The 24,704-nt window shown below is 43.6% G+C and overlaps 1 protein-coding gene across 1 annotated transcript in view; it reads right to left on the bottom strand.

Annotated features, from left to right (window-relative positions):
• Positions 1–479: 479 nt before the first annotated feature.
• The window catches only part of adcy3a (adenylate cyclase 3a), a 100,681-nt gene continuing 76,456 nt past the window's right edge, over positions 480–24,704 (bottom strand). Inside the window, 5 exon segments of the mRNA XM_059648797.1 lie at positions 480–758; positions 16,307–16,423; positions 16,568–16,655; positions 18,007–18,168; positions 19,247–19,389. Of these exon segments, the coding sequence (XP_059504780.1) occupies positions 480–758; positions 16,307–16,423; positions 16,568–16,655; positions 18,007–18,168; positions 19,247–19,389 (789 nt within the window).

Raw genomic sequence — 24,704 nt, 5'->3', positions numbered from 1 at the left:
TTGAAGGGCTTGACAGGGACAGTGTCGGGGCATCTTTCCTTTCGGCTTGCAGTTTAAAACGGATAGGGATAGCTTTACTTTCGTTTTAAGATAGTAGAAGGAGTTACACTCTGTATCTAACCCTGTGCTGTGCTGTCCTGTCCTGGGAGTGTTTGATGTGATAGTGTACAGGCAACTTCAGCTTGTGTCTAACTAAAGGACTTCTGATACACAGTCACTGGACATGAACCATTAACTTTGCTTTCTTCCCATAGATGCTGCCAGACCTGCTGAGTTTCTCCAGCAATTTCTGTTTTTTGTTCAGATTTACAGCATCCACAGTTCTTTGTTTTATTTTAAACTTTTGAATCTTACGAACACAAACTCCCAATATCTGAATCTCTCTGAGCCTCTGACCCACAGAGTTTTCATCTAATTGGCTCTGTCTTCTTTCTCTTAGCTGCAGAAATATTTTTGTTACTAATCAGAATTTCATTTATTCAGGGTATTTTATATACTTACCGAAATTCCTGAAAACGTTCTCGGTCATACTCGTCATAGACGTCTCGCCAGTTCAGGACACTGATCAAGCCATAGCTCCCAGTGATCATGAACATCAGGAACACCTTCACCATGTGGCTGACCTGCACCAACATGGTTGTGGCAATGAGTGCCAGCACAGAGATGTAGCTGTAGTATTTTGGTTGTTTCACACAGCTCCTGCTGATGTGGGTCAGATTTCCTTTTGATGAAGCTTGGTAACTATGCAGACAGCTCAACTTGGGAATAAAACACCAAAATTACTCAACACAGTGGAGTGGCAAAAATATTTTCATCAACAATATCACAAGATGACACCGATTTTATTCCCAGCATAAACTTCAGCTCTGCCATAATCCTCACTCCCACCAGTGTCATTTCTCAACCCTCGCTCAGCAGAATCAGCCCCGCAATCTTCACTCCCATCAGAATCAGTCCCTAAGTCTGAACTCTTTTCAGAATCATCCATTCAATCCTCACACCCTCCAAAATATCCCCTCAATTTTCACACCCTTCATAATCAGCCCCTCAGTCCTCACTGACTCCACATTCATCATAGCAACCTTATAGCCACGGTAACTCCCAGTGATCCTCTCCCCATAATGTGCACCAAAGCTTAGCCTCAGCTCCAACACCACTCTAATTCTCCCTCTTGCCATGTGCTGACCTCAGCATTACTCACACCCTCATAACATTCCCCATTCAAACCATAACACTAGCCCATCATCCACTCGCTATGGCATTCACTTTATTTACACTAACAAGAATTTGTTCTTGCAGTTCATCTGAATTGGGAACCTTCAATATTTAAATTTGATCTGAATTGCAGTTTCTCACACACAGCTGAGGTTCGTAACGTTATTGTGGAACTGAATAATAAGCTTGCTAACCAAAAGGTCCTAATATTTCCACAGGGGAAGAAAGAGGGATAGTGAGTGGGACGGGTTTGATGTTCACTGCCCCTCCACCGTCTTTTTGGACCTTGCTGATTCTTCCACTGATTTGCCAGAAACCGAGTCCTATGCCAATATAATAGGAGACACAGACTGGCAGGAAACACACGGGTTGTACAGCTTCCTTCTTAATGTTAAACAGCCCAACATTCAGAATATTAAAAACTAATAGGGCCTTTGCAGAATGCAAGATGGCAAAGTAGGTTTAATCTGAGAAGATTCAAGACTGACGGTGGACGTAAGATTAGGAAGATAGTGCAGAAGTGAAGAGTTGCAGTGGAGACAGGGAGAACTGTGTGTCAGAGACAAACAAACAAATGCATACAGAAGCACACAAGACTGACATACACAAACAACGTAGCAGCCTTTGGTTGCTAAGAGAGATTGCTAACTTGGCCAAACAACAAAGAATGCTGGGTACACTGGCCAAGTAGAACTCCGAAGTCACAAAATCCACACACCAGACACAGCAGCCAGATGCTAATGATATTTGAATAATGTAAAATGTAATAGTTATCCCAGACAGACATATTCCCCAACAACTTATCTACTAAACAAAGTAGGACCCAGACAGAAAGGCACCAGGTTCTGCTAGACAAAGAAACAAACAGTAACAAGCCATGTAAATAATTGACAAATGTTTCAAACTATTAAGTGTGTCTCCCAGATGGGCCAGAAAACCAGAAAGTTCCAGAAAACCATTCACAAAGGTATGAAAATAGGGTTTACCTGCAGACCAATCTCTTTCGGATCCTCTGAAGAGACCAGCACGGTCAAAGGCAGAGACCTACTGATCGTTCGGAGAGAGAGAGAGGAAGAGAGAAAGCAGCTTCACAGCCACACAGAGACAATGTGGCTACGAGAGTCTATAAGAAACTTGGGAAGCATTATCAACTTAAGGGGCTGAATAGGATTACAGGTAGTATTGTTTGGTCATAAAAGCTATTGTAACTTGTTTCCTAGTAAAGTTGGGCCTGTTCTGCATTAATGCCGGCTTGTGTTTGTTGTGATTTGATCACTTTGGTATTGTGGAACGCCTGGGCAAATTCATTCGTAATAGTCTGGTTGAATTGTCTAAGAGAGATAATGGGAACTGCAGATGCTGGAGAATCCGAGATAACAAGGTGTCTCCAAAGTGGATGAACACAGCAGGCCAAGCAGCATCTCAGGAGCACAAAAGCTAAAATTGTATCAGAGATAATGGGAACTGCAGATATCTGAGATAATGCTGCTTGGCCTGCTGTGTTCATCCAGCTCCACACTTTGTTATCTCTGGTTGAATTGTTTAACTTGTTTTAAGGAGGAACTAGATAACAACACACATGCGCGCACACACAAAAGACCGAATGAAAAAAAAACTGATGCACACACAAGATAGGCACAAAAACACAAGACTAACACAGAAGACACACAGCTGACACATATATACACAAGATTAACACACACACAAGAGTGGCACACACACTAGCAGGTACTACCACAGACACAGACATATCACAGACTGATACATTAACAGACACAGATATACACTGATATACTGGGTGAACACTGCATAAAATTTTAATCCCTCCTACAGGTCGAAGTCACCACCTGCTTCAAGAAGACCACCATGATCCCTGTACCTAAGAAAGCATAAGTATGTCTTAATGACTATTGCGCAGTGGCTCTGACCTCAGTAATCATCAAGTGCTTAGAGAGGTTCTTCATGGCCCACATCAGTTCCAGTCTCCCAGCCTGCCCTGATTCCCGACAATTTGCCTACTGATATAAAAGGTCCACAGAGGATGCCATATCCCTAGTGCTGCACTCATCCCTGAAACATTGGACATCAAAGACACTTAGGTCAGACTCTTGCTCGTTGACTACAGCTACACCTACAACGCCATTGTCCATGACCTTGATTTTGGCACCTCCCTCTGCAACTGGATCTTCAGCTTTTTGCCTCATAGGCTGCAATCAGTGAAGATAGGTACCTGCACCTTCTTCAAAATAACACGCAACATTAAAGCCCACCAAGGATGTATTCTCAGACCTTACCGTACTCCCTTTACAGCTACGACTGTGTGGCAAAATTCCAAATGAAGGCCATCTACAAGTTTGATGACAACACTACTGTAGTGGAATGGACATCTAACAATGATGAGTCAAACTACAGAAGGGAGATAGAGGGCTCAGTGACAGCGTGCAATGAAAACAATGTCTCTCAACGTTGGCAGAACTAAAGAACTGATCATTGACTTCAGAAAGAAAGGAAAACACGTCCCCATCTACATCAACGGAGCTGAGTTTGAGAGATTGAACAGCATCAAGTTCCTTGGAGTGACGATAACCAATGACCTGTCCCAGACTTCTCACGTTGATGCAACAATCAAGAAGGCACAACAACACCTCTTCTTCTTCCTCAGGCGGCTCAGGAAGTTTGGCATTCCATAAGGTCCTTCACCAACTTCTACAGATGCCCCATTGAAAGCATACTGTCTGGGTGCATAATGCCCTGGTACAGAAACTGCTTTGCCCAGGACTGTAAGAAACTACAGAAGGTTGTGTACACAGCCCAGTCCACCACAGAAGCCAACATCCCTTCCATGGTCAGTATTTTACATGCTCACTGCTGCAGAAAGTCTGCCAACATCCTCAAAGACCCATCGTGCCCTGGTAATGACCTCCTATAGCCTCTTCCTTCAGGCAGAAGATACAGAAGCCTGAATACACGCATGAACAGCTTCAGTAACAGCTTCTTCCTGGCCGTTATTAGACTAATGAATGGATGCTTTCGCCTCAAATAATGCTGATCTTGCTGACTTTGATCTAGCCTAGCACACGCCCTGTGCAATGTAACCTGCATGCCTCTGTCTAAGTCTTTTTGACCTATACATCCTTTGCTTACTATGACCTGCCTATACTACACGTAAACAAACCTTTTCACTGTATTTCAGTATACATAACAATCAATCAGTCTTCAACTCTTGCACTGCAAGTATTTCAAGAAGGATTCGGCTGATTCCTGGGATGAAGGTTTTTTTTATTGCTCAGTTGAGCAGATTGAGCCTGTAATTTATGGAAATTTAGAAGACTGAGATGTGATCTTAGTGAAACACACATGATTCTGAGGCAGACAGGCTTGATGCTGGGAAGATGTTTCCTTTTGGAGGAAACCAAACTAGGGAGAATAGATTCAAAAGGGGTTATCTCCCATTTAATACAGGAATGAGGAGAGTTTCTTCCTCTTGGAGTGTTGCTGGTGTTTGGAATGCTCCTCCAGAAAGTATAATCACAACATTATTACTGTATAAAAGGAGGCCATCCAGCCCATCATGCCTGCACCAGCTTTGTTATCCAGTGCCATTTTCCTGCCTTTCCCTCATATCCCTGCACATCATTACTATCCAAATAACTGTCCGATTCTCTCTTGAATACCTGAAGTGAATCTACTGCCACCGCTTTTCCAGGCAGTGCATTCCAAACCCTAACAATTTGCTGTGTGAGAAGCACTGAAGGCTGGCCTTCATTGAATATATTTGAGGCTGAGTTAGACAGAATTTTGATCAACAGTCAGGTTGCCAACTCTGAGTGAAGATTTCTTAGAGATTTGTTTTTGAGCATTAAGACACATTGTTACTTGTTAGTTCAGCCATGCGTAATAAAGTCATCACTTTTTTTTAAACTGAGTGATAGGTGTCTAAGGAGGCCCCCGATTCTCTTCTCATTTGTTAGTGGCAATGACTTTAAAATGCAGGTACAATACACAAAAGGGGAAACAGAAGTAATCCTAAAATCATTCCATTCATGTCATTCCATGACTTGTCCAACCATGCAGGTTTCATTAAGAGAGCCACACTGCCCTGGAGTTGTTGATCTGCTTAGACACAACAGCTTCCCTGCTTCTCTGATGCTGCTTGAGCTGCTGTGTTCATCCAACTCTACACCTTGTTATCTCAGATTCTTGGCAGTTCCTACTATCTCTAAAGCAGTATCTCTGCCTAGTTTGAGCTCCTTTCCATCACAAACCAGTCTCTTTCTTACCTCTCAGACTACTGTTAAATTTATGGTTGAAATGCAAAATGTTTCACACCACAGAGTAAAAATGCCCAGTTCCTTCATCCATTTTTTTATTTCTCCCCAAGCTGTTTCTATATCCCTATCTCTTTAGGCTTCATAAAGCTTCCAAATCTGTGGTCTAGTTCCGCTGTCAATTTCTTCACAATGGGTTGAGGTAATGACAGCAGCAGATAGCAGCATTTACACCTCAAGTCTTGGGACTGTCCACTCTGAAAGTCTTTCACATCTGACACAGATTGGTACAAACGTTTCCAGCAACGAACATTTGCCCTCAGTGTGGCAGTTTTCGTGAAGGCAGTGTGTCAACTTATGATATCACACACAAATCAAATCAAGATCACTGCTTTCAACAAATTTAGATTAGATTCCCTACAGTGTGGAAACAGGCCCTTCAGCCCAACAAGTCCACACTGTCCCTTGGAGCATCCGACCCAGACCCATCCCCCTATAACCCACACCCCTGAACACTATGGGCAGTTTAGCACGGCTGATCCACCTAGCCTGAAATGATGACGGTCAAGATGTTCTGCAGTGAGCTTTAGCTTTTTCAAAAGACTTTTTAGAATCTCCCACATTGTTGTTAATAAACAATGGAATATTGGTATCTAATGCAGTAGAATCATGTCCACTGTGGGATGGTTAGCAGCCCTAAATGTGGGGGTGTCAACAGTAATGAAAGTTAGTGTGAATCAGTAGGCCATGATGTTATTGAATAACAGAGCAAGTTAGAGGGCCTGAGTGGCCTAACCCTTCTCCTGATTTAAATGCTTATATAATAGACACAGAATGACAATAGACAGACATGCAGAGGGATACAAACACAGAGGCACCCAGTGTTTGCTGTCCTTGGGAATCGTTCCACTGTTCTCTCCTGATTGGACTACTTGTCTATTGACACAATTATTGGCAATCAGCCAGTTTCAACAGTCTAATGAGAACTCCATCATGTGGAAACTATGCCATCACTCCACACAGGCCATAATTAGCCGACTAAAAGCAGATCCCTGTGTTACACATTAACCGATGAATCATAGCACCTACAGTTCAAAGGTCACTTCTGATTGGAACACTGGCTCTCAACCAATCTTGTACAGTTTTCTTCTTATTTAAATTACTTCACTGCAAAATATTGCATATCACTCGCAAATCAAGGTGAAACACACAAAACTGGAAAATGAACTCCCAGTTCCATAATTTCAGTAATCTTAACATAGAAACATCAGCCAGGGTTCCTGCTACTGACCACTGTCCATTGACTCTGGATTAGAGAGAGAGAGAGAGTTATGGGGAATCAGTCAGGGTTTCTGCTCCAGATCACTGTCCAGTCAGTGATCCTGAGTTAGAAACATAGAGACAGAGATAAAATCAGCCAGAGTTCCTGCTCCTGTTCACTGTCCAGTGATCCTTGGGTTAGAGACAGAAAGGGACAGAATGAGGGGGAATCAGCCAGATTGCATCTGTCAGTGCGTGAACGTTTGTGCAGTAACAGGGCACTGATGATAATATTGCTCCAATGTGTTTCACAATTCAAAATGATCATGGCTGAGCTATGACCTCAATCCATTGGCATATCTTTGCCGACCTTAGCAATGTTCCTATCCTTTGATCTACCAAGAATTGCAATTATTTCCATTAAATGCACTGAGGGCCAACATTTATTGCTTATCCCTAGCTGATAAGATGGTGGTGAACTGCCTTCTTGAACCATTGTAGTCCATGTGTTATAGGTTGACCCAAAAATGTCTTTAGGGAGGGAATTTGACCTAGTGGCACTGAAGGAATGGCGATATATTTCAAAGTCAGGATGGTGAGTGGCTTGGAGGGGAACCTGCAGATGGTGGTGTTCCCACGTATATATATATTAAATTAGAGATGGTTCAGAAAGGATTATTCAGGATGTTGTAGGGAATGTAGGATTTAAGTAATAAGGAGAGGCTGGGTGGGCTGGGATTTTTTCACTGCAGCATCGGGGGTTAAGGGGTGGCCTTATAGATGTTTAAAAAACTCATGAGGAGAATGGACATGATGAATGGCAGGTGGCTTTTCCCTAGAGCTGGGGATTTTAAGACCAAGGAAATGAACTTCCAGAGGGAGTGGTGAATGCAGGTACAGTTACGTCATTTAAAAGATATTTGGATAAGTATATGAACAAGCAAGGCTTGGAGGGGTATGGGTCAAGTGCAGTCTGGTGGGACTAGTTTAATTTGGGATTATGGTTGGCATAGACTGGTTACACCAAAGGGTCTGTTTCCATGCTGCATGACTTTATGGCTCTATCTGGTGCCCCTGTTCCACCAAATGGAAGTGATTCTGGGTTTGGAAGGGCATTCAAAGAAGTCTAGTTGAGTCACTGCAGCGCATCTTGTAGATAGTACACATGCTACTACTGAGCATCAGTGAGGGAGGTAAATATTGAAGGTGGTGTATTGGGTGCAAATCAAGTAGGAAGCTTTGTTCTGAATGATGTCTACATTCCTCAACGTTCTTGGATCAGCACTCAGTGTGGGTAGTATTTCATTGCACTTTAGGCAGTACCTTTTTAGATGGTGGACAGGCTTTGAACAGACAGGAGTGAGTTACTTGCTGAAGGATTCCTCTCCTCTGACCTGCTGTTTGTAAACCACTGTATGTATATATCTAGTCCAGTTCAGTTTCTGGTCATTGGTAACAGCTAGGATGTTGACGGGGGGATTCAGTGATGATAATGCCATTGAATACCAACGGGTGATGATTACATTGTCTCTTATTGGAGATGGTCATTGACTGCCATTTGTGTCGCCTGAGCCCGGATATTGTCCATGCATTCCTGCATTTGAACATGGACTGCTTCATTGACAAACATCCCCAATTCTGGCCTTATGACAGAGTGAAGGCCATTGGGAAAGCTGAGGACACTACACTGAGGAGCCTGGGATGGGGCTGCAGTTGGCTGGTTTGGATTTGTCCTGCTTTTTATGGTCAAAAATTTCCATATTTATGGGTAGATGCTGGTGTTGTCATTGCACTGGAAGAGCTTGGCCAGGGGTATGGCAAGTTCAGACCACAAATCTTCAGAATTGTTGCTGGAATGTTGTCAGGGCCCTTGTAGTATCCTGCATCAAATAACTCCATGAAGGCTGGTTTTCCATCACCAAGTCACCTTTTATTTAAATGTGCGGAGTACATGACACTGACCCAGCTCACTCATAGCTAGTTTCTAAAGTGAGCAGAACCCCTGACACTCGTGTTTATATCTGTTAGTCAAGATTCCTTAATTGGACTTGGTTAACGGCCTCTATCGGGGAACTCATATTCTATGAAGTCTGTCTGGTCGACCTCATTCCAATCACAATATACTGCCCCTCTAAGTCCTGAGACATAGACCCATTCGATTTCCTGTAGCTTCTCCCAGGACATTTTCACACCAGGTCAGGTTCCTCCGTCTCTGCCACGGATACTGGCAGCGTGTACTGGATTGTGACCTGCCTCTTGCACCTGGAGCATCTTGGTTGAATTTCATTTTCCTCGGGCTGTAATGGAATTGAGGTTATGACATCTACTATGCCCATCTCACCTTCAGAGGCTTCTTTGATGCCAGGCAGAGGGGGAGGACAGATGGGTTCTGACAGCTTTGCCAGATGTTTTGAGGGACCGGGTATGTTTTGCTCCTGCCCGTTTCACGTTGTCAGTTTTCATGTGGTCCACATGCTTGTTCAGGAGCGTCTCTCCTACCTGAATTTTGTACATCACCGGATCTGACCTGGCATCGACCATGCCTCGTAACTCCAATGGCTGCCTTCAAATTTTGGACTGCTCTTTCTGCCAGGCCATTGGAAATGGATGGTGTGAAGCTGTCCTTACATGCCAAACACCATTCGATTTAAAGAAATACATGATTTCCATGCTAGTTTTCTACGACCAACACTACTGGGGAGTGTGTGTATTGCAAAAGATGCTTGCAACTTCTCAATCATTCTCCCTGTGTTTGACGAATGAACCCTATGCATGTCCGACCACTTTGGGTGGGCTTCCACAGTGACTAAAAACGTAGAACTCATGACAGGACCGACACAGTCGATGTGTAACTGAGTCCAAGATTTATCCGGCCATTCCCACAAACGTGGGGGAGCTGCTGACAGTAATTTTTTGTACTCATTGGCACTCTGGGCATTGCCCCACCAATGTAGCAACGTCAGCATCCAATCCTGGCCACCAGACATAACTTCTCACCAACATCATCATTTTAGAGACCTCTGAATGACCCTAGTGGAGCCAGTATCTGGCGGTGACTTTTGCTTTGGACAATCACCCTTGCTCTCCACAATAATAGCCGTCCTCAATGGTGATCTAGTCTCACTGGATCCAGAGAGGTTTCAATTCTGGTTGTGATGGGCCTTTGATTTCTCCCATCACCGCCAGCTGATTTTAGTTTTGCCAGGTTGGGATCTTTTCCTGTCCACATTCAGATATTGTTAGTGGTGACTGGAAGGGTGTCCAGAAAAAGACTGTAGAACTCTGAGGGATCTGAGAGTCCTATCACATGAATCACAAAAGGTGAGTATACAGGGACAGCAAATGATTAGAAAGGCAAAAGGAGTGTCAATGTTTATTACAAAGGGAGTGATACATAAAATTAGGGATGAATCCTACAGCTTTACAGGACATTGGTGAGACCACATCTAGAGTACCAGCACATTGCTTTCAAATGTGCCTCCTCACAGTACACAAAAGAGAGATTTTTACAGTGGTAACATTGCTACACTGACAATCCACAAGCCAAGGTTAATTGTCTGGTGATAGATGTTCAAATTCCACCTTATAAATTGGTCAAATTTAAATTCAAGTTAAATCAATTGAATAAACTTTGCAATCGAAAGCTGGTCATAGAAATGGTAACCCTGAAATTATAACTGATTGTTATAAAAGTCCATCTGGTTCACCAATATCCATTATGGAAGGGTATCTACTTTCTTATCCAGTCCAACATCAAGGCCTACTCAACTGCCCTCTGAAATGGCCAAGCAACCAACTCAGCTCCAGGGTAACCTGTGATGCTTATACCCCATGAAATCAAAAAAGACAAAATGTGTTGTCCAAAAATCACAAACTTTTCTGATTGACCTTCTCTCATATTAAACAGGTTGTGCTGATGTAGGGAAGTGGAGAAAGCATGGGAGATTTAGCAAATGCAATGTGTGAGAAGTTAATTGTTATCAGCAGCAACATAATAACTAAGCTCAGGTGCATTGAGATTATATTATTTGGTTTGTCCAATGCCTAATTCTCTGGATAAAGGTGATTCCACTGTTTTTTTTCCTAAATTCCAACATGAACCCAGGCCCAAGGCTGCTGAATTCATATATGTCCTATGAAAAATTTCAGTCACTTTATTTGAAAAAGTATATAATTGTGAGATGCAGTTTTAGAGGAGATTCATTTGACTCATTCCTGGGAATGATAAGGTTATCTTATGGGAAAAGATTGGATAGGTTGGGCCTGTGTCTATTTCGGTTTTGGTTTCTATGTATGAAGGGGGTTAATGATTAACTTGTATGTATTTCTATAGCCATGCTGGTTCTTTTTAAAAACATTAAGATGGTTCTTAGAGACGAATGGGAACTTGCTTTCTGTGGAAAAGATTTTTATGAGTGAACAACATAAACAGTTTTACACTATGCTTTCAGGTTAGAAGGGCAAGGATTGATTTTTTTTTTCCTTTTGATTGGAGAAGAACCCAAAGCTTGGGAAAAAGATTTTAGGTTTCAGGTTGATAGTGTGCAGAAGTCTTGTATGTAGCTGGATGTGTATAACAATTGTATTTGATGAAATGAGATTAGAAACAACTTTAAAACGGCTAAGGAAAATTCCGTCACTGGTAAACAGTTTAACTTTCAAGTTCTAGATCAGAAATATGGGGTGACAACTCTAGAGAAACCATTTGAAGCTGAGAAAGTCTAAGGTCAGTAGTATGAATGCTTCAGGGAGAGGCAATCAGACTCATAACAGGTTCACTGAAGTCATAGTTCATCTAGACATGAGAGAAGTGAAAGTGAAATGAATTCTCACTGGTGTGAGTACTGTAAAGGAGTTCCTTTGGGATTAACAAAGAGAACAAAAGAGAAGTACAGCACAGGAACAGGCCCTTCAGCCCTCCAAGCCTGTGCCAGTCATCATGCCCTGACTAGAGGCAAAAATCAAACCTGCCCTTATTTGGTCTGTATCCCTGTATTCCCTCCCTATTTATGTAACCATCCAGATGCCTCTTAAGTGTTGCCAACATCCCTGCTTCCACCACCTCCTCTAGCAGTGCATTCCAAGATCCTACTACTCTGAGTAAAAAACCTCCCTCGCACATCTCCCTTAAACTTTCCCCCTCACATGTACCCCCTTGTAATTGAATTTCAACCGGGGGAAAAAGCCTCTGACCATCCACCCTATCTATGCCTCTCATAATTTTGTAGACCTCTATCAGGTCTCCTCTCAGCTACAGTCATTCAGTGCAAGATTAATAGAAGTATATTTTACAATATGTTCCAAAATCTTTAAATATGTATTTCATGTATATATAAAACATCATTTGGTTTATTCTATTTTTATATTAATTTCATTTGTATAATAAATTTGTTTCATTGTTAAAACTAAATCTACAGCATTGTACGTTTGTGTTTCCATGACCAACTTGCTGACAATAAATAAAAAACAAAATAAGATCAGTGAAGTCAGATTTCAGTCTTGGATTTGAATCGTCCAGTAATAACATCAGCTGGGATCATTACATGACAGAGATGAGAAATACTTTCTCTCAGAGGATATTAATCTGTGAAATGATCTTCACAAGGCAGCAGTGCAGGCTGGGTCACTGAATTTACTCAAACTGCAATGGACAGATTTTTGATTGATGGCGGAAGAGTCGATGATTGTTGGGGTCGATGGGAAAGTGGTGTTGAGACCACACCCATCATTCATGATTTTGCTAGATAGTGCAACAGGCTTGATGGGCCAACAGGAATCATAGGTTTCTATGACCTCATAGGAGACTGGGATAGATCACCTTCTTGACACTTCTGGTTGAAGATTGTTGAAAATGCTTCAGTCTTATCTTTTGCACAGATATGCTGAGCTCCCCATCATTGGTAATGAGGGATATTTGTGCAGCTTTGTCCTCCGGTGAGTTGTTTAATTGTCCACCATCATTTACAACTGGTTGCGGCTGGACTGCAGAGCTTAGATCTGATCCATGGACCGTGGGATTGCTTAGCTCTGTCTATTTCTTGCTGCTTATTCTGTTTTGCATGCAAGTAGTCCTGTTTGGTAGCTTCACCAAGTTGGCACCTCATTTTTAAGATGGTGAGGGGGGGGAGGTGTGGCATTGTTGGTCTAGGACAGTATTACAGTTGCAGAAAGGATGTTTGGGGACTCGTCAACTGAGGTAGTATGGGCTGAGGTTAGAAACAGGAAAGGAGAGGTCACCCTGTTGGGAGTTTTCTATAGGCCTCCAAATAGTTCCAGATGTGTAGAGGAAAGGATAGCAAAGATGATTCTCGATAGGAGTGAGAGAGACAGGGTAGTTGTCATGGGGGACTTCAACTTTTCAAATATTGACTGGGAACACTATAGTTCGAGTACTATAGATGGGTCAGTTTTTGTCCAGTGTGTGCAGGAGGGCTTCCTGACACAGTATGTAGATAGGCCAACAAGGGGCGAAGCCACATTAGATTTGGTACTGGGTAATGAGCCCAGCCAGGTGATAGATTTGGAAGTAGGTGAGCACTTTGGTGATAGCGATCACAATTCTGTTATGTTTACTTTAGTGATGGAAAGGGATAGGTGCATACCACTGGGCAAGAGTTATAGGTGGGGCAAAGGCAATTACGATGAGATTAGGCAAGATTTAGTGAGCATAGGATGGGGAAGGAAACTGCAGGGGATGGGCACATTAGAAATGTGGAGCTTATGCAAGGAAAAGCTCCTGTGTGTCCTAGATACGTATGTACCTGTCAGGCAGGGAGGAAGCTGTAGAGCGCGGGAGCCATGGTTTACGAAGGAAGTGGAATCTCTGGTCAAGAGGAAGAAGGCTTATGTTAGGATGAGATGTGAAGGCTCAGTTAGGGCGCTTTAGGGCTACGAGGTAGCCAGGGAAGAACTAAAGAGAGAGCTCAGAAGAGCCAGGAGGAGACATGAGAAGTTATTGGCGGATAGGATCAGGGTAAACCCTAAGGCTTTCTATAGGTATTTAAGGAATAAAAGAATGACGAAAGTAAGATTAGGCCCAATCAAGGATAGTAGTGGGAAGTTGTGTGTGGAGTCAGAGGAGATAGGGGAAGCACGAAATGATTATTTTTCGGTAGTATTCACTCTAGAAAACGACAATGTTGTTGAGGAGAATACTGAGATACAGGCTACTAGACTAGGTGGGATTGAGGTTCACAAGGAAGAGGTATTAGAAATCCTACAGAGTGTGAAGATAGATAAGTCCCCTGGGCCGGATGGAATTTATCCTCGGATCCTCTGGGAAGCCAGGGAGGAGATTGCCGAGCCTTTGGCATTGATCTTTAACTCGTCATTGTCTACAGGAATAGTGCCAGATGACTGGAGGATAGCAAATGTGGTTCTCCTGTTCAAGAAGGGGCGTAGAGACAAGCCTGGTTATTATAGACCAGTGAGCCTTACCTCAGTTGTTGGTAAAGGGTTGGAAAAGGTTACAAGAGATAGGATTTATAATCATCCAGAAAAGAATAAATTGATTAGAGATAGTCAGCACGGTTTTGTGAAGGGAAGGTCGTGCCTCACAAACCTTATTGAGTTAGTGAGAAGGTGACCAAACGGGTAGATGAGAGTAAACCGGTTGATTTGGTGTATATGGATTTCAGCAAGGCGTTCGATAAGGTTCCCCACAATAGGCTATTGTACAAAATGCGGAGGAATGGGATTGTGGGAGATATAGCAGTTTGGATTGGAAATTGGCTTGCTGAAAGAAGACAGAGGGTGGTAGTTGATGGGAAATGTTCATCCTGGAGACCAGTTACTAGTGGTGTACCACAAGGGTCGGTGTTGGGTCCACTGCTGTTTGTCATTTTTATAAATGACCTGGATGAGGGCGTAGAAGAATGGGTTAGTAAATTTGCAGATGACACTAAGGTCGGTGGAGTTGTGGATAGTGATGAAGGATGCTGTAGGTTGCAGAGAGACATAGATAAGCTGCAGAGCTGGGCAGAGAGGTGGCAAATCGAGTTTAATGCAGACAAGTCTGAGGTGATGCACTTTGGTAGGAGTAACCGGAAGGCAAAGTACTGGGCTAATGGTTAGATTCTTGGTAGTATAGATGAGCAGAGAGATCTCGGTGTCCATGTACACAGATCCTTGAAAGTTGCCACCCAGGTTGACAGGGCTGTTAAGAAGGCATACAGTGTTTTAGTTTTATTAATAGAGGGATCGAGTTCCGGAACCAAGAGGCTATGCTGCAGCTGTACAAAACTCTGGTGCGGCCGCACTTGGAGTATTGTGTACAGTTCTGGTCACCGCATTATAAGAAGGATGTGGAAGCTTTGGAAAGGGTGAACATAGAACATTACAGCACAGTACAGGCCCTTCGGCCCTCGATGTTGTGCCGACCTGTCATACCGATCTCAAGCCCATCTAACCTACACTATTCCATGTACGTCCATAGGCTCATCCAATGATGACCTAAATGTACCTAAAGTTGGCGAATCTACTACCGTTGCAGGCAAAGCGTTCCATTCCCTACTACTCTCTGAGTAAAGAAACTACCTCTGACATCTGTCCTATATTTTTCACCCCTCAATTTAAAGCTCTGCCCCCTCGTGCAGAGGAGATTTACTAGGATGTTGCCTGGTATGAAGGGAAGGTCTTACGAGGAAAGGCTGAGGGACTTGAGGCTGTTTTCGTTAGAGAGAAGAAGGTTGAGAGGTGACTTAATTGAAACATATAAAGTAATCAGAGGGTTAGATCGGGTGGATAGGGAGAGCCTTTTTCCTAGGATGGTGATGGCGAACACAAGGGGGCATCGCTTTAAATTGAGGGGTGAAAGATATAGGACAGATGACAGAGGTAGTTTCTTTACTCAGAGAGTAGTAAGGGAATGGAACGCTTTGCCTTCAACGGTAGTAGGTTCACCAACTTTAGGTACAGTTAAGTCGTCATTGGATAAGCATATGGACGTACATGGAATAGTGTAGGTTAGATGGGCTTGAGGTCGGTATGACAGGTCGGTACAACATCGAGGGCTGAAGGGCCTGTATGGTGCTGTTATGTTCTATGTCTGATTCTCCTGCTGGTATGCTTTCCTGTAGCGTTCAACAAACCAGGTTCTACCCACTGTCTGATGGTAATGGTAGAGAAAGAGATAGTGATGGCAGTATCTGGGGCATTGTCTGCAAGGTGTGATTCAGTGAGTGTGATTATGTCAAGCTGTTGCCTGATGTGCTTCCCAAGGGATAACAAGTGTCTTCTCGAAGTTTGACTACATTTTGTCATTTTTTTCAAAGTACTCGATCAGGTTAATCACACATGTTCCACCCTTTACAAATCCACCTAGGAACACAGGAACAGGACTAGGCCATTCTGTCACTTGAGCCTGTTCCACCATTCAATGTCTGAAAATTCTACATTGTCCTCATCCTATCCACGCAGACGGGTGCAAATAATTCCCCAAAGTACAGGCTCTGAGTTTCTATGTGCTTGTATGTGTGTATACATGTCAATATGTTTGTGACTGTGTGCCTCTACGCTTGTATGTCAGTGTCTGTGCAAGAGGTGGGAATTGAAGGAGCACTCACCATGTCTACAATATCTACAGCAGTGAGGATTAGAATAGCAGCCATTGCCCAGATGTTCCTGGCCCATCGCGTCCGGTCAATCCACGTTGAGAAGAAAACCAGTTTCTTGGGGAAGACCTGAAGAGGAATTAAATTGTCAGCACTAACCTTCAGAGAAGAAGGTCCCTGGGCACAATTAACAATTGAAACAACTGGAGTTTCTATATCAACTAAGAGCCACCCAGGCTGGGATAGAATTGAAGACTCTGATCAAGGACTTACCCTGGGGAAGATGGCAGCCAGGGAACATAGGGTTAGGATCAAGAGTAGAATCTCCCCAACAATGAACGTGATGTAATTCATTAGCAATCTACAGAAAATAGAAAGAGACTGATCACAGGAAAATAGAATTTAAAACAGATCTACCTTGATTTCATCCCAACCCCTGACTCCACACTCCAATCTACCTCAGTTAGACCCTGGCTTTTCATAAAATGCTACTGCTCCTGGTGGTCTTGAGGTCCCTGAATTTGATTATTACAGCTTCTCAGCGGGAGAAGCTACATAATGTAGCCAGTCCATGCCCACTCTCCTTACACAGGATCAATATAGCAGTCTGTCTTTTCTTAGAGAAAAGAAAACAAAAATAAAACTCATCTAGATGTGGATAAGTTAGAAAAAAATCTTAAAATGCCGAAAAATAATTTCAATTTATTCCCCAACACCATTACTTTACAGCGATTGAAACTCAGAGAAATTACCCTTCCTCATCAAATCTTTAAATTCAACATAGCTGACACTCCCCAGTTATTTCCTATGAACTGTGAAATCTTCTCATATGAATACTCAGAAAACTGAGAGCTTACACTTTCTCAGTTTTTAATAACCTGCAGATTTGCACACACTAAATTTATCTTCTATGGTAAATAGGTAAACTCACCATAGTCCCAGAGGACTGCCCTCTCATTCGAGAGAAACAACTGGTGGTGGTTTGACCTGATAGTCACTGAGGGGAGGGAAGATTGCGAAGGAGGGACCTTCATGATAACCCCAGGCAGTAAAGTAACAGTGCTTTCTCTAAACCATGCTACAAGTCCTTCTTTAGAATGGAAACTGTATTTGTTTCTGACACTAGTGAGGTCTCTTTTGAATGCCCAAAAACTTCTAATCCCTTGGTTTTCTAAACTAAAATCAATCCTCAACTGTCTTGGACTGAAAACAAGCTAACGATCCTGAATGTCTACCCCACTTGTCATAAACTGATAAAGTAAAAACAATTTTCCATTAACTTCCCATAGATTCCCTGCTATCTGATACATATTAGGTCATTGTTCCAGAAGAGCTGCCTGATCTTTTTATCTAATGCTCAGAAAAGTAACCAATCTGAAACAATCCTCTATGCCAGTATTCTAAAATTCAAATAAATATTAATCAGACACCTTTCATCAGAGCTTCTAGTCCTAGAAATTAAACACACAACCTCACAACTCCATGTGTGAAGAGCTTTCTCTTGTTTTGTTCTAAATCTTACATTTAATCTTGTATCAATTGTCCCTTGATCTGGACTTTCAACTATCAGAAAGTGGCTGCTTCCAACTACCTTGTACCATAGTTGAAGAGATTTAACCTGCCTTGTTCATATTGTCCTGTATCATTGGTCAGTTGCAGCCCAGTCTGTGGGTGTCCATCAGATGAATGCCCTGGCACTAATATCCACCTACCCGGGGTCAATAAGAAGCTGCACTAAGAAGGTGAAGGTGAGGACGACACAGGAACAGCTGAAAGCTGCTCCACTCTGTTTCTCCCTCTCCAGTGAGAAGCGGCTCTCCAGCTCAGGGTCAATGAATCGCATCGAGAGACGGTTTGTGGATTTCCCTTTCAACCTGTCGATAGGGAACAGCACAGTGACTAGAGTTAGGAAATTCTAAACCACTGTACCCCTCGACTCTCACTCACTCACTTCTCTGGAACCCAGAGTTACTAAGAGCCTGATTCTATTTTCAACTTCCATTCCTACAATTCCTCTGATTCTCGCTCCTTCTCTTGACTCCCAATCCCTGGGCCCTCCAACTGGGTTGTTGGTGGGAAGGTCTGTAAGATAGGTTACATGCCCAGAGAGTGGGTGGGTGCTGAAATCAGATGCTCCCGATATGGCCTCCTCTACGTTGGTGAGACCAAGTAGAGGCCCAAAGATTGCTTTGTAGAGCACCTGCGCTATGTTCGTGACAAATGACAACACTTTCCAGTCACAAACTACTTCAGCTCCCCCTCCCACTCCCTGGATGACATGTCCATCCTGGGCCTCCTCCAGTACACAATGACACCACCCAGAAACTGGAGGAGCAGCACCTCATATTCCACATTGGGAGCCTACAACCTAATGGTCTCAATGTAGACTTTACTAGCTTCAAAATCTCCCCACCCCCGGACTCAGCCCATGACAATCCTCCCTTTCATCTTCACCTCTTTGACCTGACACAACTTCTCCATCTTCTCTCCCACCTATCCGCTTCTCCCACCTCACTGACCAATCCCCACCATTGCATACCTGTACTCACCTATCACCATCCCACCTACCTTCCCCAGCCCCACCTCTCTTCTCTATTTATTTCAGAGTGCCCTTTCCCCTCCCCCATTTTTGAAGAAGGGTCCTGACCCAAAACGTCAGCTTTCCTGCTCCTTTGATGTTGCCTGGCCTGTTGTGTTCCTCTAGCTCCACACTGTATTATCATCCATGCTCCCAGCCCAATTTCCTACGCTGGCTTGTCTGTACCTACCCCCTGTCCACCTACTCACTTTTCCAATCTCCTCCGTTTGTTTCTACTTTCTGCTCCCATGCCCTCCAGCTGAGTTGATTCTCAATGGCTGTTTATACACAGATGGAGACGAGGCCAGAGCTATCTGTTCGCCCTTTCTCCTCCTTTCTCTACTCTCCCCTGGCCATGTGCGAATGTTACTCACGCCTGCACGTTCTCTCGCTCTAACAAAGCTGCATTCAATAAGCGATTCAGCTCCAGTTGGTTCTGCTGAGCATCAATCACCTGCTCCGATATATCACGCAATCGCAGGCGCCTCCGAGGGTTTGGAAATGAAGGGTTAACCACCTAAACAAAGAGCAGAATGGAGGGGGTGAGTCAGTGGTGGACAAGGCAGCTGGCAGTTTGTGTTTTCACAAATTACTCAGCAATGCCTCACACACAAACACTTCTGTTTGTGGACTGTAGTTATGATGATGATTCTGATATTCCCGATTATCATTTCTCTGGACTTTTCTCATCTTTCTCCATTCTCAACTTTCCCATTCCCACAAAGCAAACTGCTGCTGACGCTGCAGATCTAACATAAAAGCAGAAAATGCTGAAGAAACTCAGCAGGTCTGGCAATATCTATGGATAAACAGTTAGAACATAGAACATAGAAAAGTACAGCACAGTACAGGCCCTTCGGCCCACGATGTTGTGCCGTGGAATAATCCTAATCCAAAAATAAAATAACCTAACCTACATTCCCCGCAATTCACTGCTGTCCATGTGCATGTCCAGCAGTCGCTTAAATGTCACTAATGACTCTGCTTCCACGGCTTCCACTGGCAAAGCATTCCATGCGCTCACAACTGTCTGGGTGAAGAACCTCCCTCTGACGGTCTCCTCTATACATTCTTCCTAACCCCTTAAAACTATGACCCCTCGTGGCAGTCAATCCTGCCCTGGGAAAAAGTATCTGGCTATCAACTCTATCCATGCCTCTCATTACCTTGTACATCTTGATCAGGTCACCTCTCTTCCTCCTCCTCTCCAGAGAGAAAAGTCCAAGCTCAGTCAACTGCTCCTCGTAAGACAAGCCCTCCAGTCCAGGCCGCATCCTGGTAAACCTCCTTTGCACCCTCTCCAAAGCCTCCACATCTTTCCTATAATAGGGCGACCAGAACTGGACACAATATTCCAAGTGTGGTCTCACCAGGGTTTTGCAGAGCTGCAGCATAACCTTGCGGCTCTTAAACTCGATCCCCCTGTTAATGAAAGCCAAAACACCATATGCTTTCTTAACAACCTTATCCACTTGGGTGGCAACTTTGAGGGAGCTATGCACTTGAACACCAAGATCCCGCTGTTCCTCCACACTGCCGAGAATCCTGCCTTTAATCCTATACTCAGCATTTAAGTTCGACCTTCCAAAATGCATCACTTCGCATTTATCCAGGTTGAACTCCATCTGCCATTTGTCAGGCCAGCTCTGCATACTGTCAATGTCTCGCTGAAGCCTGCAATAGCCATCGATACTATCAATGACACCTTTGTGTCATCAGCAAACATACTAACCCACCCCTCAACTTCCTCATCCGAGTCATTTATAAAAACTACAAACAGCAGAGGCCCAAGAACAGAACCCTGCGGGACATCACTCAACACTGACCTCCAGGCAGAATACTTACCATCTACAACCACTCTCTGCCTCCCGTCAGCCAACCAATTCTGAATCCAGACAGCCAAATCACCCGGTATCCCATACCTCCTGACTTTATGAATGAGCCTGCTGTGGGGAACCTTATCAAATGCATTGCTGAAGTCCATGTACACACATCCACTGCTCGACCCTCGTCAACCTGTCTCGTGACTTCCTCAAAGAACTCAATAAGATTTGTAAGGCATGGCCTGCCCCTCACAAAGCCATGCTGACTCCCTTTAATCACGCTATGCTTTTCCAAATAGTCATAAATCCCATCCCTCAGAATTCTTTCCAAAACCTTGCTGACCACAGACGTAAGACCGACTGGTCTGTAATTTCCAGGGATTTCCCTATTACCTTTCTTGAAAAGAGGAGCAACATTTGCCTCTCTCCAATCTTCTGGTACAACTCCTGTGGAGAGTGAGGAAGCAAAGATCTTCTCCAGCGGCTTATCAACCTCCTTTCTCGCTTCCCGGAGCAACCTAGGATAAATCTGGACTGGCCCTGGGCACTTATCAATCTTAATGTTTGCCAAAATTTCCAGCACATCAACTTCCTCAATTTTGATCTGTTCAAGCCTGTTTTCCTGCTCCTCAAAGTTCTCATTCACAACAAGGTCCCTTTTCTTAGTGAAAACCAAAGCAAAAAACTCATTAGGGCTTCCCCTACCTGCTCAGACTCCACGCACAAGTTCCCTACGCTATCCCTGATCGGCCCTACCTTCTCCCTGATCATTCTCTTATTCCTCACGTATGAGTAAAATGCCTTCTGGTTCTCCCTAATCCTTCAAGACAAGCCTTTGTCGTGCCCCCTCCTGGCCCTCCTCAGTCTACTTTTGAGCTCCTTCCGAGCAAGCCTGTAATCCTCTAAAGCTGTGCTAGACCCTTGTTTCCTCCACCTTACGTAAGCTGCCTTTTTCTTTTTGATGAGAAGCACCTCCGTTCCCGTCATCCAAGGCTCCTTAATCTTACTCCTTCTTACCTGTCTCAGAGGAACAAATTTATGCATCACTCGCAACAACTGCTCCTTAAACAGTCTCCACATGTCTGTGATAATGGAAACTGCAAATGCTGGAGAATCCATGATAACAAAGTGTGTAGCTGGATGAACACAGCAGGCCAAGCTGCATCTCAGGAGCACTGATGAAGGGTCTAGGCCCGAAATGTCAGCTTTTGTGCTCCTGAGATGCTGCTTGGCCTGCTGTGTTCATCCAGCTTCACACTTTGTTCTCCACATGTCTGTTGTGCCCTTTCTGTGGAAACAGTTGCTCCCACTCTGTACTTCCCAGCTCTTGCCTGATAGCATCATAGTTTCCTTTTCCCCAGTTAAATATCTTTCCCTGGTAACTGCTCCTTTCCCTTTCCATGGCTATGGTAAATGTGACGCTGTTGTGGTCACTGTCGCCAAAGTGTTCTCCCACCACAAGATCTGACACATTAATGTCTCAAACTGATGAAAAGCCAGTTGGAGCCCAGGTCATCATGAAGGGTCATAGAAACATAGAAATACTGAAAATAGGAGCAGGAAAAGGTGATTCAGTCCTTGGAGTCTGCTCTGCCATTCAATATGATCATGGCTGATTATCTAACTCAGTCCCTAGTTCCCACTTTCTCCCATACTCTTTGATCTCTTTAGTCCTAAGAACCGTATCTAACCCTTTCTCGAAAACGTTCAATATTTTGACCTCAAACACTTTCTATGCTAGTGAATACCACAGGTTCATTGGTCTCTGGGAGAAGAAATTTCTCCTTGTCTCAGTCCTAAATAGCGTACCATGTATCCTTAAACTATGACCTACTGGCGTGGACACCCTGGTCAATAAGAACATCCTTCCTGTGTTTCCTCTGTCTAGTCCTGTTCGAATTTAAATGTTTCTATGAGGTCCACGACTCATTCTTCCAAACTCCAGCGAATAAAGTCCTAACTGATCCAGTCTTTCTTCATGCATCAGTCTTGTCATCCCAGAAATAAGTCTAGAAAACTTCCCTTGTCTTTCCTCAGATAAGGAAACAAAAATGACACACAATACTTCAGGTGTGGTCTCCACGTGGCCCTGAACAACTGCAGCAAGACAATCTGCTCTTGTCCCTCCCGTTTTCACAATCTTTTGTCTTTCCGGTAATAAAATGCCTGTTTGTTTTTGCTAACAGAGTGAATGACCTCATATTTATCAACATTATACTGCATCTGCTATGTATTTGCTCACTCACTCACTCAACTTGTCCAAATTACATCTCTGCAATCCCCCATGGCTCACGCTCCTACCCAACTTTGTCTTACGCAAACTTGGAGATATTACATTAATTTCCCTCATTTAGACAATTAAATGAATAGCTTGGGTCCAAGTACTGATCTCTGTGGTACTCTACCAATCACTACCTGTCATTCAGAAAAAGACCCATTATTCCTTCTCTCTGTTTCCTGCCTGCCAACAAGTTTCCTATCCATGTTAGTACACTACCCAAACCTATGCACTTGAATTTTACATGCTGATCTTTTATGTGGGACCTTATTAAAAACACAGAATCTCTACAGTGTGGAAATAGACCATACAGCCCAACTAGTCCACACTGACTCTCTGAAGAGCACATCATCCAGACCCATTCCCCTACTCTTTCCCTGTAACCCTGCATTTTCCAGAGATAATCCATCTGAATTACACATCCCTGGACAATACAGGGAAATTTAGCATGGCCACTCCACCTAACTTGCACATCTTTGGACTGTGGGAGGAAACCAGGGCACCCGGTGGAAACCCACGCAGACACGGGGAGGTGTAATCTCTACACAGACAGTGGCCTGAGCGTGGAATCAAACCCAGGTCCTGGCACTGTGAAGCAGCAGTGCTAACTTGGGAAGCAATGGTCTAGAGGTATTATCACTGGACTGTTAATCTAGAGGCTCAGATAGTGTTCTGGGGACCCGGTTTGAATTCCGTCATGGCAGATGGTGGAATTTGAATTCAATAAATATCTGGAATTAAGTGTCTAATGATGACCATGAATCCATTGTCGATTGTTGGAAAAACCCATCTGGTTCACTAATGTCCTTTAGGGAAGGAAGCTGTCATCCTTACCTGGTCTGACCTATATGTGATTCCAGTCCCACAGCAGTGTGGTTGATCCTTAACTGCCCTCTGGGCAATTAGAGACAGGCAATAAATGATGCTGAGACAGCGACGCCCTCATCCCATGAAGGAATTAAAAAAACCACTGAGCCACCATGCTGCCCAGCATTAAACCACATCAATTGATTCCTGCTCATTAACTTTACGCGTTATAAGTGCAAAAAATCCCCTTTCGTACATCCATGTTGCCTTCGACAATCAAATCATTGGCTTCCAAATGCTCTGCTCTTAACTGTTTTGTAATGGACTCGAGCCTTTTCCCTCCTATTGACGTTAGGCTGATCAATCTGTAATTTCCTGTTTTTCTCTACCTCCCATTTTAAATACAGGAGTTACATTAGCTACCAAACAATCCTAAGGGTCATCAATGTTAAACGCTTACTCAGATTCTCTCTTCACCGATGCTGGTGGGAATTTCCAGCCATTTTTGGTTTGATTTCAGATTGAGATTTCTGTCAGGTTTAAACTGTTTAGACTGACAGTCCATACTTACCAGCTGCAACAGTCAGGAAAGGAACCTGGCAACCTCACTCAAAAATTCCACATATTTATCTGGCACTTTAGCATTGTAGCATATCCCAAGGCATTACCCTTTCAGTATGGCACCTGAACATTGTCCTAGTACAGCTGCTACAATGGCATCTACCCAATCAATGAATCTACTCAAAAAATTTAGAAAATGCTGGGATTTGTCCTGTCTACAAAAAGCAGGGCAAATCCAACCTGGCCAATTACTGCCCCATCCCTCTATTCTCAATCATCAGTAAAGTGATGTAAGGTGACATCAACAGTACGATCAAGGAGCACCTGCTCAGCAACAACCTGCTCAGTGACACCCAGTTTGGG

Source organism: Stegostoma tigrinum, chromosome 9 (assembly GCF_030684315.1).
Source record: "Stegostoma tigrinum isolate sSteTig4 chromosome 9, sSteTig4.hap1, whole genome shotgun sequence".
NCBI classification, from domain to species: Eukaryota; Metazoa; Chordata; class Chondrichthyes; order Orectolobiformes; family Stegostomatidae; genus Stegostoma; species Stegostoma tigrinum.
Note: the sequence above shows the minus strand (reverse complement) of the source record. Positions and strands in the feature narration are given on the sequence as shown.